General features: G+C 43.5%; 2 protein-coding genes across 5 annotated transcripts; one reads left to right on the top strand and one right to left on the bottom strand.

Annotated features, from left to right (window-relative positions):
• The first annotated feature begins 741 nt into the window (after positions 1-741).
• apobec2b (apolipoprotein B mRNA editing enzyme, catalytic polypeptide-like 2b) lies at positions 742-4,495 on the top strand. Its single transcript, XM_086116497.1, has 4 exons — positions 742-1,164; positions 2,470-2,650; positions 3,910-4,259; positions 4,353-4,495. Exons 1-3 carry the CDS (start codon positions 893-895, stop codon positions 4,255-4,257), a joined length of 801 nt encoding a protein of 266 aa, XP_085972623.1. The 5' UTR covers positions 742-892; the 3' UTR covers positions 4,258-4,259; positions 4,353-4,495.
• LOC147210777 (Fc receptor-like protein 5) lies at positions 4,411-13,232 on the bottom strand. 4 transcript variants are annotated; one of them, XM_086116459.1, is made up of 18 exons: positions 13,073-13,179; positions 12,966-13,004; positions 11,993-12,095; positions 11,570-11,635; positions 11,296-11,388; positions 10,195-10,488; positions 9,845-10,117; positions 9,470-9,757; positions 8,635-8,898; positions 6,930-7,220; positions 6,552-6,827; positions 6,350-6,464; positions 5,884-6,041; positions 5,690-5,791; positions 5,388-5,456; positions 5,192-5,251; positions 5,055-5,114; positions 4,411-4,980 (listed from the first exon to the last, which is right to left on the bottom strand). In XM_086116459.1, the coding sequence occupies exons 2-18, from the start codon at positions 12,972-12,974 to the stop codon at positions 4,913-4,915; spliced, it is 2,589 nt and encodes an 862-aa protein (XP_085972585.1). In that variant the 5' UTR covers positions 12,975-13,004; positions 13,073-13,179; the 3' UTR covers positions 4,411-4,912. The 4 variants fall into 4 exon arrangements, with proteins under 4 accessions (XP_085972585.1, XP_085972603.1, XP_085972595.1 ...); XM_086116477.1 differs by lacking the exon at positions 11,993-12,095 and having other exon boundaries at positions 13,073-13,232; XM_086116469.1 differs by lacking the exons at positions 12,966-13,004; positions 13,073-13,179 and adding an exon at positions 12,222-12,957.
• Between the last annotated feature and the right edge of the window lie 249 nt (positions 13,233-13,481).

Here is a 13,481-nt window from a genome sequence, read left to right as displayed (position 1 = left end):
GCATCGTGTTTGTCTGCACTCCCGTATCTAGGTGGCTGGGGGCTTAAGCAGCTTATTGCTTTTGCTTAGTACTGCAGGACAGCGGAGTTGCCAAAAAGAAAAGTTATGGTTCTGTACTGAGAGAGCCTTGGCAACCCTGTATACACTTATGGATAAACAGACCAGTTCATGTTATTAATAATCTGCCTGTTGCTGACCGCTGACAGTTACAAGAGGTAGGGGCATCTTTTGTTTCAGGGATGTCACACTTTGTCGCTGAATTGAACGGCTATCCAAGTACGCCACGTCAGCTACAAGTGTAGGGACACCTGGTTCTAACATTTGCAGGAACTTAAAAGGGGAGGACATATGGAGGTGAGCAATGATAAAAGACTTTCTACAGGGTGCCTGCTGTAATATTTGTTCATTCATCCAGAAGAGAGGGCCTAGCTCAGAGTATCTGTTCTAGTTCTTCCCAACGGTGTTTGGTGCAGTTCGTCAGGACTGTCGGGTTTGATACTCATCCAACTTTGGCTTTAAGCTTTAAGCACCTAGTGGACAGGATAGCAGCCAACCTGTGACACATTAAATTGCCTCCCTGAAACGCAAAGTTGGAAGCATACAGTTGTCCAAAATGTCAAAAGAATCAGCAAGTGTGTCAAAAGGCCAGACCGAGCTTTGTCATTCAATATGCTGTCTTGTTATCTCTTGCCGTTTTAGCATCCAGGGCCTGGATGGGGACCCAGAGGGGGGAGTGGGTTCACAAAGCCTGCCCTAGCCAGACATTCACATGATATGACTCGGTTCACAATAGCTTCTATTTTTGTTGATCCACTCGGGTTATCACTCCACTTGCACCCGCTCTTCGCCCCCTCTTTATCCAACACTCTCGCTTGCCCCTTCCTACAAAATCATGGCCGACAGAACCAGCCGGGTCAGTGTCAAGCGAAAGGAGAAGAAGGCAGAAAACAAAACCAATGACGAGAAGGAGAAAGAAAAGACCAAATGCGGCAAAAAGCAGGAAAAAGTTGCCAAAAAGCCAGAGAAGACCTCTGAGCCGGGTGTAATGGACGAGGACAAGAGGAACGGGGAGGCTACCGGGGCAGCAGCCGTGCAAGTGAAGAAAAATGATGGTAACGGCGAGTTTGAGCCCATTGAACTGCCACCATTTGAGATCGTTACAGGGTGGGTAAGATGCTCGCTTATCTGTTGCATTTGCTCTTTTTCTGTCTGCAGTATTTGTGGACAGTGCTTCATTTGCCTCATGATATACTTTAGCAGAGATGGGCTTGTGGAAAATGATCTTGTTGACATATTCCTGAAAGATGGGAAGTGGTGGTGAGAAGTACCGAAGAACAATTCTTTGGTAGATTATTGTGATTTCTGAACTATTATTGAGTATATTTTTTCCACTTACCTTTTTGCTTTTACTCACGACATCTGCACTTTAGAAATCTGCACTTTGTACTCCTTATTTTGTCAAAAATAGGCTTGTATATTCTTTCAACCTTCACTGATGATGACACGATTTAAAAAGAGTAACTAGAGAGGTGAAGCTAACTGCGATTTAGCTCTAGTTTGACAGAGATCTTGATATCTCGCAAGATTTAAAAAAAAAAGAGAGAGATACAGCAGCGATATGGAAGAATGTGAACCAGGGCATTAACAACAATGGCAATATATTTGGAAAATATATTCCCCTTCCATGTCCTTTATCAAGAGAACTGTTTGATGTTGTCACAAGCGTTGCATTTTGTGACATCCCTAAAGAAAAATCATAAACATCATTTTCTGGCATTCAGAAATTCTCAAGATAATCCCAAGAAACACATGAAAATAGTTGTATTTATTTATTTATTTTTCACTTGTTCATAGCTAATTTCATATTCTGTGTTACTCGGTCCAAACTATAAGCAAAGTTGTAGGAATTTGGAAGGAAGTTGATCACATAAAAGTTGAGCCAATGCCAAATAGTGAATATGTTGTCTTGTAAGTACCATCCTAAAAAAAATCACAAGCTTCATGCATTTAAAAACTCTCCGCATAATCTTTACTCAGTTCTCATTAGCTAATTTACTCTTTTTCTCTTTCTCTGTTTACCACGTTAGCAGAGCATTTGGGAACAATTGTTTTGACAGCATAAACCCAGAGCCAACACGAGCTGGCTAGAACTCTCAGTATAAGCACTGTGGAAATTCAGAAAACTGGGGAATTATGTTTTTGTCCAGAAATGTTCATTTTCACCATGTTAGCAAAATGGCGATTGAATATAAAGTGGTGTACATTCAATACAAACACGCACACTCACACAAGTAGAGGATCTCTATTTGGAGTTCTTATGAGTAGGGTGTGTGCCTACTCGCGCCACCTCCTTTTTTAAACGTTATTGACCAAAATAATCATCTCACCCTCTTTGGGATTTGTTCCAAAATCTTGCAATGTGGTCAGAAATTGACATATATATATGTATATTTTTTAACTTCCTACCAGAGAGCAGATGAGCCCATTCTACTTCAAGTTTCAGTTCAGAAATGTGGAGTACTCGTCCGGCAGGAACAAGACCCTGCTGTGCTACAGAGTGGACACGCCAGGAGGCAGCACTGAGCCTTTGAAAGGTTATCTGGAGGATGAACATGCCACAGCTCACGCTGAAGAGGCTTTCTTTCAGCAAGTAATGTGCTTCTCCCACTCAGCTGTTCACACTGCTGTTATCCCTTTTCCATAATGGCAGCTTCGGTGGTGATTCTGCGCCGGTTTCCAAAGTTACACCAGTGCTTTGTCTTTCAAAGGTCGCCCACACTGGTATAATAAACTGGTGCCTGAGTTGCCCTCAAAGCTTCCTGGACCAGACATTTGAACCCATTTGTGAAAGTACAGGTCGCATTTGTTGCTACAATCAACATGTTAGCAATTGTTTGATGATGCAAGTTTTATTATTATTACCGGTATTATTTTTTTCGTATGTGTACACTTATTAAAGGAGGTACGGTATATTATTCAGTTCATTTACTGTATTCAACCCATTTCACTGAATCAGAAATAAATAAAAGAAATTCCTCATCTGTGACGGTGATTACGTGTAAAAAGCAGAGTTCCGTTAAAGGAATCTCGGAAAGCTAAATTGGTTTAAACCAGGGGTCACCAACCTTTTTGAAACTCAGCTCCTTCTTGGCGACTGATTAATGCGGAGGGCTGCCAGTGTGATAGTATTCCATCCATCCATCCATTTTCCGAACCGCTTGATCCTCACTAGGGTCGCGGGGGGTGCTGGAGCCTATCCCAGCTGTCTTCGGGCAGTAGGCGGGGGACACCCTGAATCGGTTGCCAGCCAATCGCAGGGCACACAGAGACGAACAACCATCCACGCTTACATTCACACCTAGGGACAATTTAGAGCGTTCAATCAGCCTGCCGTGCATGTTTTTGGAATGTGGGAGGAAACCGGAGTACCCGGAGAAAACTCACGCAGGCCCGGGGAGAACATGCAAACTCCACACAGGGAGGCCGGAGCTGGAATCGAACCCGGTACCTCAGCACTGTGAAGTCGACGTGCTAACCACTGGACTACCGGGCCGCGTGATAGTATTCACTTTTGAAATAAATTTCCTTGAACTACCTTCATCCGTTATTATTAATGATATTCATTTATGATAAGACACTGATCACATGAGCGATTTATGAAACAGATAAATATGTCATTATAAATATCTGCCAGTGTTCACATTTTCAAATGATCACTTCTACAATATAGCTGGAGTCTCATCACTGGTGAGCTATTTTTGGAAGACTCACGTCGTCCTTGAGGGCTCCCACCACGTTGGTGACCCCTGATTGAGACGGTGCATTTCTAATTGAACCAGAACCGTACTGGTTTGAATGTAAAAAACGTACACGAAGTGCAAACTCTTTTCTCCCCTCTTACCTTTCAAGGTACTGCCTGATAGTAACCCCTCCCAGGAATATGACGTCACATGGTACGTGACATCGAGTCCCTGCGTGGCCTGTGCAGCCAAGGTGGCCAACATCCTGCGGCAACGCAAGAAGCTCCGTCTGTGTGTTTTCTGCTCTCGTCTGTTTGAGAGCGAGGAGCCAGCGATAGTGGAGGGGCTCAAGGCCCTGGCGAACGCTGGCTGTAAGCTGAGGATGATGAAGCCCTCTGACTTCGAACATGTTTGGGAGACTTACGTGGAGAAGGAGGACCAGAGCTTCACTCCCTGGGAAGACTGTAAGGAGAACTACGACTACTATATGGAGAAACTGGCTGATATCCTCAAGTAAATGTAAGCCAGCAGATCATGTGCATTGTTTGAAGTCTTTCGATTTCTAATAAAACAACAGAAAAAAAAACATGCTTGTTTTTTTTCCTTTCGCAGGTTCATACATGGACATGATTTCTTCTCCAGTGGAATATTTTAAGTTTTACTTCAAGTGTATTTTTTTAATTGTCATTTTATTCGTCACATATTATCCAACAGGCCACAACAGACAGACAGACAGACAGAGAACAACTTTTGCTGTCACATTTACATTAAAGGTACAACTCTTGTCTTTAAGATTTATCAAAATTGTCCAATCTGGTGTTTGCTGGATGAGTCGTGCATAAATGAACAGCGATGGGCTTCTGTCATGCAGTGAGGGTAAGGAAGCTGACAAAGTATCCATCCATCCATGACTCCGCTTATCCTCACGGGTGGCGCGGGCAGCTGACAAAGTAAATGTTCCAAAATATTTTAACGGTACGTAAATGAGCTCAACAAAAATAGAATCCTACACTTTGAAGCAACCAATAATATGTGCAATGTGCATCAGTGGAGATTTGACTTTTCATTTGCACCGCCAGCCAGTCTCATACGGTATGTTGATATTCTCATCAACTTTTCTTTGGCTGTTGAACGCAGGCTTCAAACACTTCAACACAGACATCGTCGGCAGATCAGTGTTGAAAGGAGACCAGAGCACCTTCCTCCGCTGGAGGTTTTTCACAGCTCTCCGTTGTCACAACTACAGACATCAAGAGACAAAAAGAGTATGTGGACAGCCTCATTATTGATTATGATACAGCACAAATACCTTACCTTGGTCATCCTGCGAGGTTACGGGCAGTGGCGTTTCTTCACTACAAACGTCCGCTCCTTCTGCAGGACAAATTTAAAGAAACGTAAGTGAGGAATGATCTTAGTGACGCAAAATCATTCATTCACCTGGCCTGTACCTTTTGCTAGATCGTTTAGTTTCTCATCCGTGATGTAATCAACCAGCGGACAAGGAGCGTCTGCGGGCAAGAGAGAGGAACTTAAAACACGAATGGCAACGCCTAGACTGAGACAAGCCATGCTTGCGGTTTCTAAAATAGCAACCAAATGAGTCATCAAATATGAGGAAACTGCGAGTGGGCCGTGTCGCCATACCATCACGGTCCTTGAGTTGAGCCATGGTGAGGAAGAGCTCGGCCTCCTCCGGCCCTTCATCGTGGTCTGCTGCACAATTAAAAAAGACACCTGGTCACCGTGCGGCCTCACAGGCTCACATTTGACAGTCCTCAAAATCAAACTGTGGTACTTGGGGGTCAGAAAATAATCAACAAAAACATTGTATCATTTAAAAAAGTGCCGATTAGGTGAAACGATTATGAGGGAATTCCTGGAAGAAATTCTCTCCTGTAGTTGTCCTTGGCCCCCAAAAGGTTGCTTCCTTAAAATGTCCACCACACCTTTTCTTCTGGTGACTCTGAGAACAACGCAGCCGAAGAAAACAGCGACGATACCAAAGAGGATACAGCCGGAGATGGAAAGAAGCACCCGCCTCTTTAACACTAGAGGTAATCAAAGCCACAAACGAACGTGAGGAAGTACTTGCTGGTGGTCTAATCAAACATCCGACTTCCACACGGAATTCAAAACTTACACAAGTTCTTGGTTGCGAGAGCATCACTGCGTTGGGAGTAAGAAGGTCGCCCGCTGTGAATACCCTGGCAAATGTACTGGCTCTGCGCAGGGTCATTCTGGGGTGTTACCGTGTATTTGTCAGATGATGAGTTCATGATCCACAGGCCTTCCTTAAACCTGTTTGATGCGTGGCATATTTCACACACACTAGGTCAGCCTGCATAACCTCATGACATCCACTCCAAGTGTTCATCTACGTGACAGAGTAAAGGTGGAAAGGGGAAAAGTCCCATCTAAGGAAACCTTGAGCAGAACCAAAACGGATCCCACCAGCTGGCATGAGCTGGATAAAGAGATTGAAGCTTATTGTTCCCTCATCATCTCTAATCAAGCTGTTGTATTTTGGGCGTCATGCGATTGTGTAAGTGTATATTAGCATTGTCTTTGTGAACAGCACAAATGTAAGTGGCTTAATCTGTTATTACCATTGGAAGGTCCACATTTCCTCGCTACCTTTCACCTCACACATAAGCACGAGACTGTCAGTGGAGAAGACCTCAGACCATCCGGTTAAGACCATTATATTTGCTGATGGCCGTTCTGCAGGGGGGAAAACATTGCATATGAACGTTTCTTGATGAAACACATAATGAAGGTGATGATTACAAGGGAGATGGAGACACACACCTTCAACTCGGAGCCTTAAAGCTTGACTTTGTTCCGTTTTGAAGATACTAGTAGTTCTCCCTCTGACTGCTTCACATTTATATGATCCAGTGTTTGTTTTGTCCACAGAAGGTATTGTGTAATTGTTTCCAGATATTGTGAGCCGAGTGTCATCGTGGTACCACACATACTCCCATCCAGAGGACTGGTTGATGTGACAGCTATACGAGACGGAATCTCCAGTGTGCATAACCACGTCCTCGGGGTCCTGCCTCAGTTTGGCGATTGGTTTGTTGTCTAAGTAGAAAATGGTGATTACATGCCGTCGTTTGCATTTTTCCAAATGCAGTGCTTCTTGGACTTACAAACTGCATGTGTTGTTCAAGAAAGAGGACTCACCATAAACCCTGAGGGTCATTCCAGATGTGCAGTTGCTGCTTACAGCCCTGTCTTTGAGCTTCCCCCAGCAGCAGTACTGTCCTTCGTGAGAAGTCGAAGCAGAGCGGATGGACAGGGTAGCTCCATCCGGCCCAAAAGACACGGCGTCATCGCCGGGGATCACCCGATTGTCTCGGTGCCACATATACGTCCAGCCAGAACTGTTGACCATCGTGCAGCTCAGTGTCACACTCTCGGTGGGGAACACGTCAGCCCACTGACTGCTTCTCGTCAAAGATGGCAGAGGAATTTCTGAAAAGACACACACACACACACACACACGCACACACACACACACACTGCCCAGTCAGTCATTTTGATCCAAACACTGCATTGATTCCTCTAAAAAGAACGTGTCAGTCAGTTGAGTGCAGACCTTGACCCTTGTTGACGTGTCTATGTCCAAATCTAGCAACGGGATCGGCATACTGATTCAAATCCACACATCTATCTATCTATCTATCTATCTATCTATCTATCTATCTATTCTCTCCATGAATTAAATCCCAAGATTCATGGACTGTTGGTAACTGAAAATCTAAAATGCAGAGGAAAAAATGACCAAGTAGAAAAACAAAACAGGTCACCACCATCCGCCCCAGTTTAATTTTCACCGCGAAATGTATTCATTTCCGTCCCCTCCCTGCACAGTACCACATCCTGTTTCAACAGAATAAAAACAGCTTGGGAAGGAAGCAAGGTGCACACTAAATGCTGTTCAACTTACAAACTGATTTAAACATAGGTATATTGTTTCGACTCAATTAAAAAAACATTCATGTGATTGAACTAAGCTCGGTGGACATTGGTTAGCAAATCCACCTCACACTACTGATGTGCAGGATTTGATTCCGGCCTTCCTGTGTGGAGAGTTTGCATGTTCTCCCCGTGCTTGCGCGGGTTTTCTCCAGGTACTCCGGTTCCCTCCCACATTCCAAAAACAGGCTGATCGAACACGCTAAATCAGGGGTCAGGAACCTATGGCTCGCGAGCCAGGTGTGGCTCATTTGATGATTGCATCTGGCTCGCAGATAAAACAACAACAACACTTATACTTAATAAAACACTTGTTTAATCCATCCATTGATTTTTCACTGCTTATGTCCTGTTCAGGGCTGCAGTTGGTGGCAGGAGCAATTTTAATTGGTTGATACTGGCCTATGTTGGCCGTTGCTGGGGAAACAGGTTAACGCCCCCTTTTGAGTTAGCCCACTGGGTCATTAGTTCAAAACTAATCCTTTGACAAATAAGATGGCGAAAAGAAACAAAGATGACGAGTATGGTACACTTCAGGACGAATGGACCGAAGGATTCGCCGTTGTGGAGAGAACAGATTCTGGGGTGTATCTAATTTGCAATGACAAAATACCATCAATGAAACGGTCGAAGGTAAAGCGACACTTTGACACGCGTCATGCTACGTTCGCATCAAAATACTCTGCGGGAGACAGCAGAAAGGAAGCGTGCAAGCTACTGAGCAGGGTGCAAGCTAGCCAGCAGCAACTCCGCGTATGGACCCGACAAGCTGACTATAATTCCGCTAGTTTTGCTGTATCTTTAGCATTCGTTAGGAACGGAAAACCATTCACATTCATAGTGAGTATTATCACAAAATTAAGAAAACGGATGGATGGATATAAAGGATGGATGATTGAACTGAACCCACCGAGGACCTCTTGAGTCATCCTGTCGCTGATGTCCGTCGCTGTTCTTTGGCCCCTGGTGGCCTTGCACCAATAGATCCCCCCATCATGAGGGCCAAGTTGGATTCGAAGGGTTTTGTCTGTAGCCACGAGCTTCTTTTCGTCTTTGAACCAGTGGTAAACCCAACCAGACCCCACATGAACTTTGCAGGTGAATGTGATGGTTTCTCCAACATACATTGAGGTCACAACAGGATACTTGCTGAGTGATGGTTTTGGGATATTTTCTAAAACAAACACAATAGAGTACCTTGGTTGGGAAACACTGATCTACACTACATACATCTACGAAACATTTCAAACAGTTATTAAAGGTCAGGGCAATTTTGAAGACTTGAAACCTTTGTAATGAACAGCATGGTCATTTGTTACAAGAGGCAATCCTTTAACTGTTTGCTAAGACTTCAGTGTGTTAATTCTTTTGTTTTATACATGTAAATGAACAAAAAATAAGAAAGCTCTAATGTACATCGTATGGCCACAAAATATTTGCTGGAAATCGTTATGAAACCTTTTTCATGAGAGTTGAATCTACTTGTCAACAAGCGTGCTTCACATTAGAGAAACAAGTCTCTTGGTCTTCATCGGGCTGCCCAGAATTGCATAAGCCCTAAAAAAACTACAATCTGTCAATTTGTACAGAATCAGAAGGTAAAACACTTTTTTAAATTTTAAAATATAAATAGGCAGATGAGTGGCATGGCAACAGACAACTAAACACTTAGAATGAAGCTTCCAGGAATATATAATGTACGACATAGACACTATGTAGAAAAGAAGCAGAAAAACATCATTTACCGTAGACTGTAACACTTGTGGTGTTGCTGAAATCAGAGCTGACTCCCCTGGACTCGAGGTGTGCTTTGCAGGCATATCTTCCCCCGTGGGCTCGAGAAGCAGAGGTGATGTTAAGAAGAGATCCCCCGAAGCTCAGAACCAGCGCCGGGTCCTCTTGGAGCGCCAATCCGTTTCTGTACCAAGTGACTGTCCAGTTAGGTCTGCCCACATCACAAGTCAGCTCCACGCTTTCCATTTGGAAGACGTCTGACCAAGAAGTCCGCAGCTTCACGGTTGGCGTGGGTGGTTCTGAAGTTAGACGAGTGGCAGTCAGAACAATGAAGAAAGGAGAACGGCATGTATCGAACAACCCATCAAGTCGTGTGTCATCCTTACCAGAGACCTCCAGCATTGATGTTTCACTCTGCTCTGAGTAGAAAGGATTTTGTCCTCTCTTGGCTTTGCAGTAGTAACGACCACTGTCGGACACTGTTAAAGAAATTATTCTGAAACTGTTTTCAAGAGATCCTTGAATTTGCTTGTCATTGTGGTACCACATATAGTGCCATCCAGAGGAAATGTCCATTACGCACTGGAAGGTGACAGATTCTCCAGGGAACATTTTCTGCAACTTCGGGTTAAGCACCAACATTGGTTTGGGCTTGTTTGCTAACCGGTAAGAAGGGATCACAAATTAACATTGATATCATTTTTAATAAAGAAGACTAGAGAGATAGGAAACTTACCATAAACTTTCAGTTCAATTAGGTTACTGTGGATGGACTCGCCCTTCACTTCGTGATGAGCTTTACAAGAGTACATTCCAGATTCCGTCTGAGATTCTGCGGTGATCGTGAGTGCCGCTTGGTTGGACAGATTGGACGAGACATTTTGGTGTACGTCATGCAAGCGCTGGCCATTTCTGTACCAAATGAAGCTCCAGTCAGAGCTGCTGTTGACACGACATCCAAAGTCTGCTTTCTCAAAGGGGAACACGTCCCACCAGGGGGACTGCAGTTGCAGTGATGGGACTGGAGGCTCTGGAAATGTGTGGAAATAAATGCAGTTGACATGATAGTTGAATAAATTGCAGAGTAAACTGTCCACCCTCCCATCGCGGGTTCCAGGTATACCGTCTTGCTATTTTGTTGATAATTTTGTTTTGTACAATTCATAACTATTTTGTTCAGCCTCCCATTGGTTTTGATGGTAATTCCACTAGATGGAGGGACACTATTTAGCTTGACACTTGGTAAATTTCACTAAAGAGAAGTTCAAACCAGGAAGTACAGTATTTCAACTTCACCCTAGTTTGCTTGAAGATTATTGAATGTCAGTCTCTTCAATCCTGCTTTTTACACCTACAGCAAGCGACAGCAGTAGGTTCCTTTTTGTAATGTACATCTTTGCGCATGATTACTCATGTACCTTAGGGGATGATAAGTGTGTTAGTTCGGAAGTAACATCATTTGTTTACTGGAAACACATCGGGATTGGTACCTTGTTTCGACAATATTTTTCTGTTATCTGTTGCTCTTACTCTCTCTCTCTCTCTCTCTCTCTCTCTCTCAATATACTGTATTATATGTGTTTCAATGTTTTTGTATTATTTCAGAAGTGTGTTTAAAGACCTTGAAAAAAGGGTGTCGTAAAATGCTATGGAAACGTGCCGTGGCTGTATTTACTATTTTTCTTATGTGGATTTCATTTTTTGCGGTCTTGATCTGAAACGGGACCCCGGTTATGATGGAAGGGGGGATTACACGGCGGTGGACTTTCTTTATGTTCCTTTTGTTCATTTACCGCTGCACATTCTCATTTCAACCATGTTTCCAGATTGTACTCACCATAGACAGTCTGCGTCTCAGTTGATGATTCACTCGTTGGCATCTCAGTTGATGCTTCAGTCGTTGGGAAACGGTTTCTAAACATGGAGGTGACTGCCAGAAGGGAAGAGATGACATCAGTCAAAATTTCTGTGCAATTCTCCTGCAAAGGTATTGAATATCTTCTTGGAGTAGAAATGGAAAACCAAAATTGAAACAATCAGGCCACTTAATCATTTCATGAAGTAGTGCGCCTTGGAGGGGAACCCCTTTTTGTTCTCGCTCCTTTCCTCACCATAGATCGTCTTGTTTTCATTTGGCGGAGCACTGGTTGGCACAATGTCCATCAACATGGAAGTGACTGGGTCGTTGGGAGATGATAGCACAGTTAATTTTTCAGTTTAAACACATTGCGACAAGAGAAAGATGGTTGTTGTAATTTTGGAGGGAGCAAATTGCATTGCAATCAAATGATGTGCTCGAAAAGTAATGTCTTTTTGACTTGGACTTCAAACGCCAGACTATCTTAAGCCTTATAAGAATATGCTTTCGATTCAGGTGTGTTAAGAGTGGATTTTGGATTGGATTTGATACAACTTTATTGTCAAATTGTCCCCAAAATGGGGTCCACGACGGGTCAGGCTGACATTCTTAAATATTACATATATTCAATATAAACCTTAAAAAAATCTTCACGTGAGTGGGGAAAGCCAATCACCTCCTGAGTCAATGAGTCCGTTTGACTGAGGCTGGGACCCGGTGACAGTGAAGCGAAACGGAATGGGAGCGAACCAGGAAGTGAGCATATGCTCACGCTTTTGCTGCAAATACAGAAGCACCTGCATGTGTTGCGTGTTCTGATAATCACATCTAACAAATCAATAGCCACAATGAAAATGACAAGGATGGCAGTTTGCAACGGCACTATAGCTAGCACATAAGCTTACAGTTAGCCTACGTTCTTCTAATTCTTCATCAATAACTCTTTCTTGTGCTTTGTATTTTGCATCAGTCTGGTTGTCCCGTGGCACCACGTTGCTTCGCACAAGTCCGTTTTGGAACTACAACAGACAATTGGCTTGGGGCAAGACACTGCAGATTGTCAATGGAAATATCATTGTATGTCGTGTGCTGCGTTAATCGTCATGAGTACATCACACACTAAAAGAGCAGTCAAACTACACTTGCTGATTTTGTTCCATTATGTGTAGGGTCTCTCACATTTTAAACTTCAGTTCAGACAATAAACACTGGTATGCATAGCCAGTTAAAGAGCAACATTAAATAAAAGTCAGTGTAATATGAGCACAAGCTGCAGTCTCAGCATTAGTCCTTCTGAAACATGCACGAAAATGAATAATGACAGGTTAAAAGGGGATCACAGGTGGCGGGACAATTTCGAAATATGGTAAAATAATATGAAATCCAGACAATAAATATAGCACAAAAACCTGATCCAAAATTGTCTCAGGAAGTGTCACTCGCACGAGAACAAAGTACTTCATGTTTCATCTGTGTAACTTCCTCAACATGTTTTCATTTGGTTCTGCTTGACCTCAGATTAGACAACATAAATCTCGAAGAATACAAAGCTGAATACTTGAGACACACAAAAAAGAGAGAAATGCATATGGACACCTTCAAGCTCAGTTTCGTCTCATACATGTATTTCAAACAGTAAAGTTTCTCACCATCCTCATAAGCCAGAGCAGAACAGAGAGCAGCAATATCTGTTAAAACAAATGGAGATAAGTACTCTTTAACGCGTCTCTTAACAGATGGATACACTCAGACTTACACATGACACCAAAGACGTCGATGGAACCCATTTTCCATTGAGTGGCACATGCAGTGAAGTGATGCAGTCGCTGTGCGCTGAAGCTCAATAGAGGAAACCCACTGAACGGGCGTGTGAGCAGCAGCTTTCCTCCATTGGCCACATCTGCTTTTTCATGTTGTTCTCCAGGAAATGAGTTTGTCAAGCACGTTCAGACCTCGTCTTCTCAGCAAAAAAATGCCACTTCCAGCTAGTCTATGAGGACATCACGCATAAAGATTGAGCCATGATTTCTCCATCGCCATGGTGAACAACTGGTTAGCACACCCACATCACAGTGCAGAGATCGTGGGTTCGGTTCCTGTGTGGAGTTTGCATGTTCTCCCCGGGCCTGCGTGGGTTTTCTCCAGCTACTCCGGTTTCCTCCCAC

Source organism: Hippocampus guttulatus, chromosome 1 (assembly GCF_054856545.1).
Source record: "Hippocampus guttulatus isolate MCC_2025c chromosome 1, RoL_Hgut_1.0, whole genome shotgun sequence".
In the NCBI taxonomy this organism is placed as follows: domain Eukaryota; kingdom Metazoa; phylum Chordata; class Actinopteri; order Syngnathiformes; family Syngnathidae; genus Hippocampus; species Hippocampus guttulatus.
Note: the sequence above shows the minus strand (reverse complement) of the source record. Positions and strands in the feature narration are given on the sequence as shown.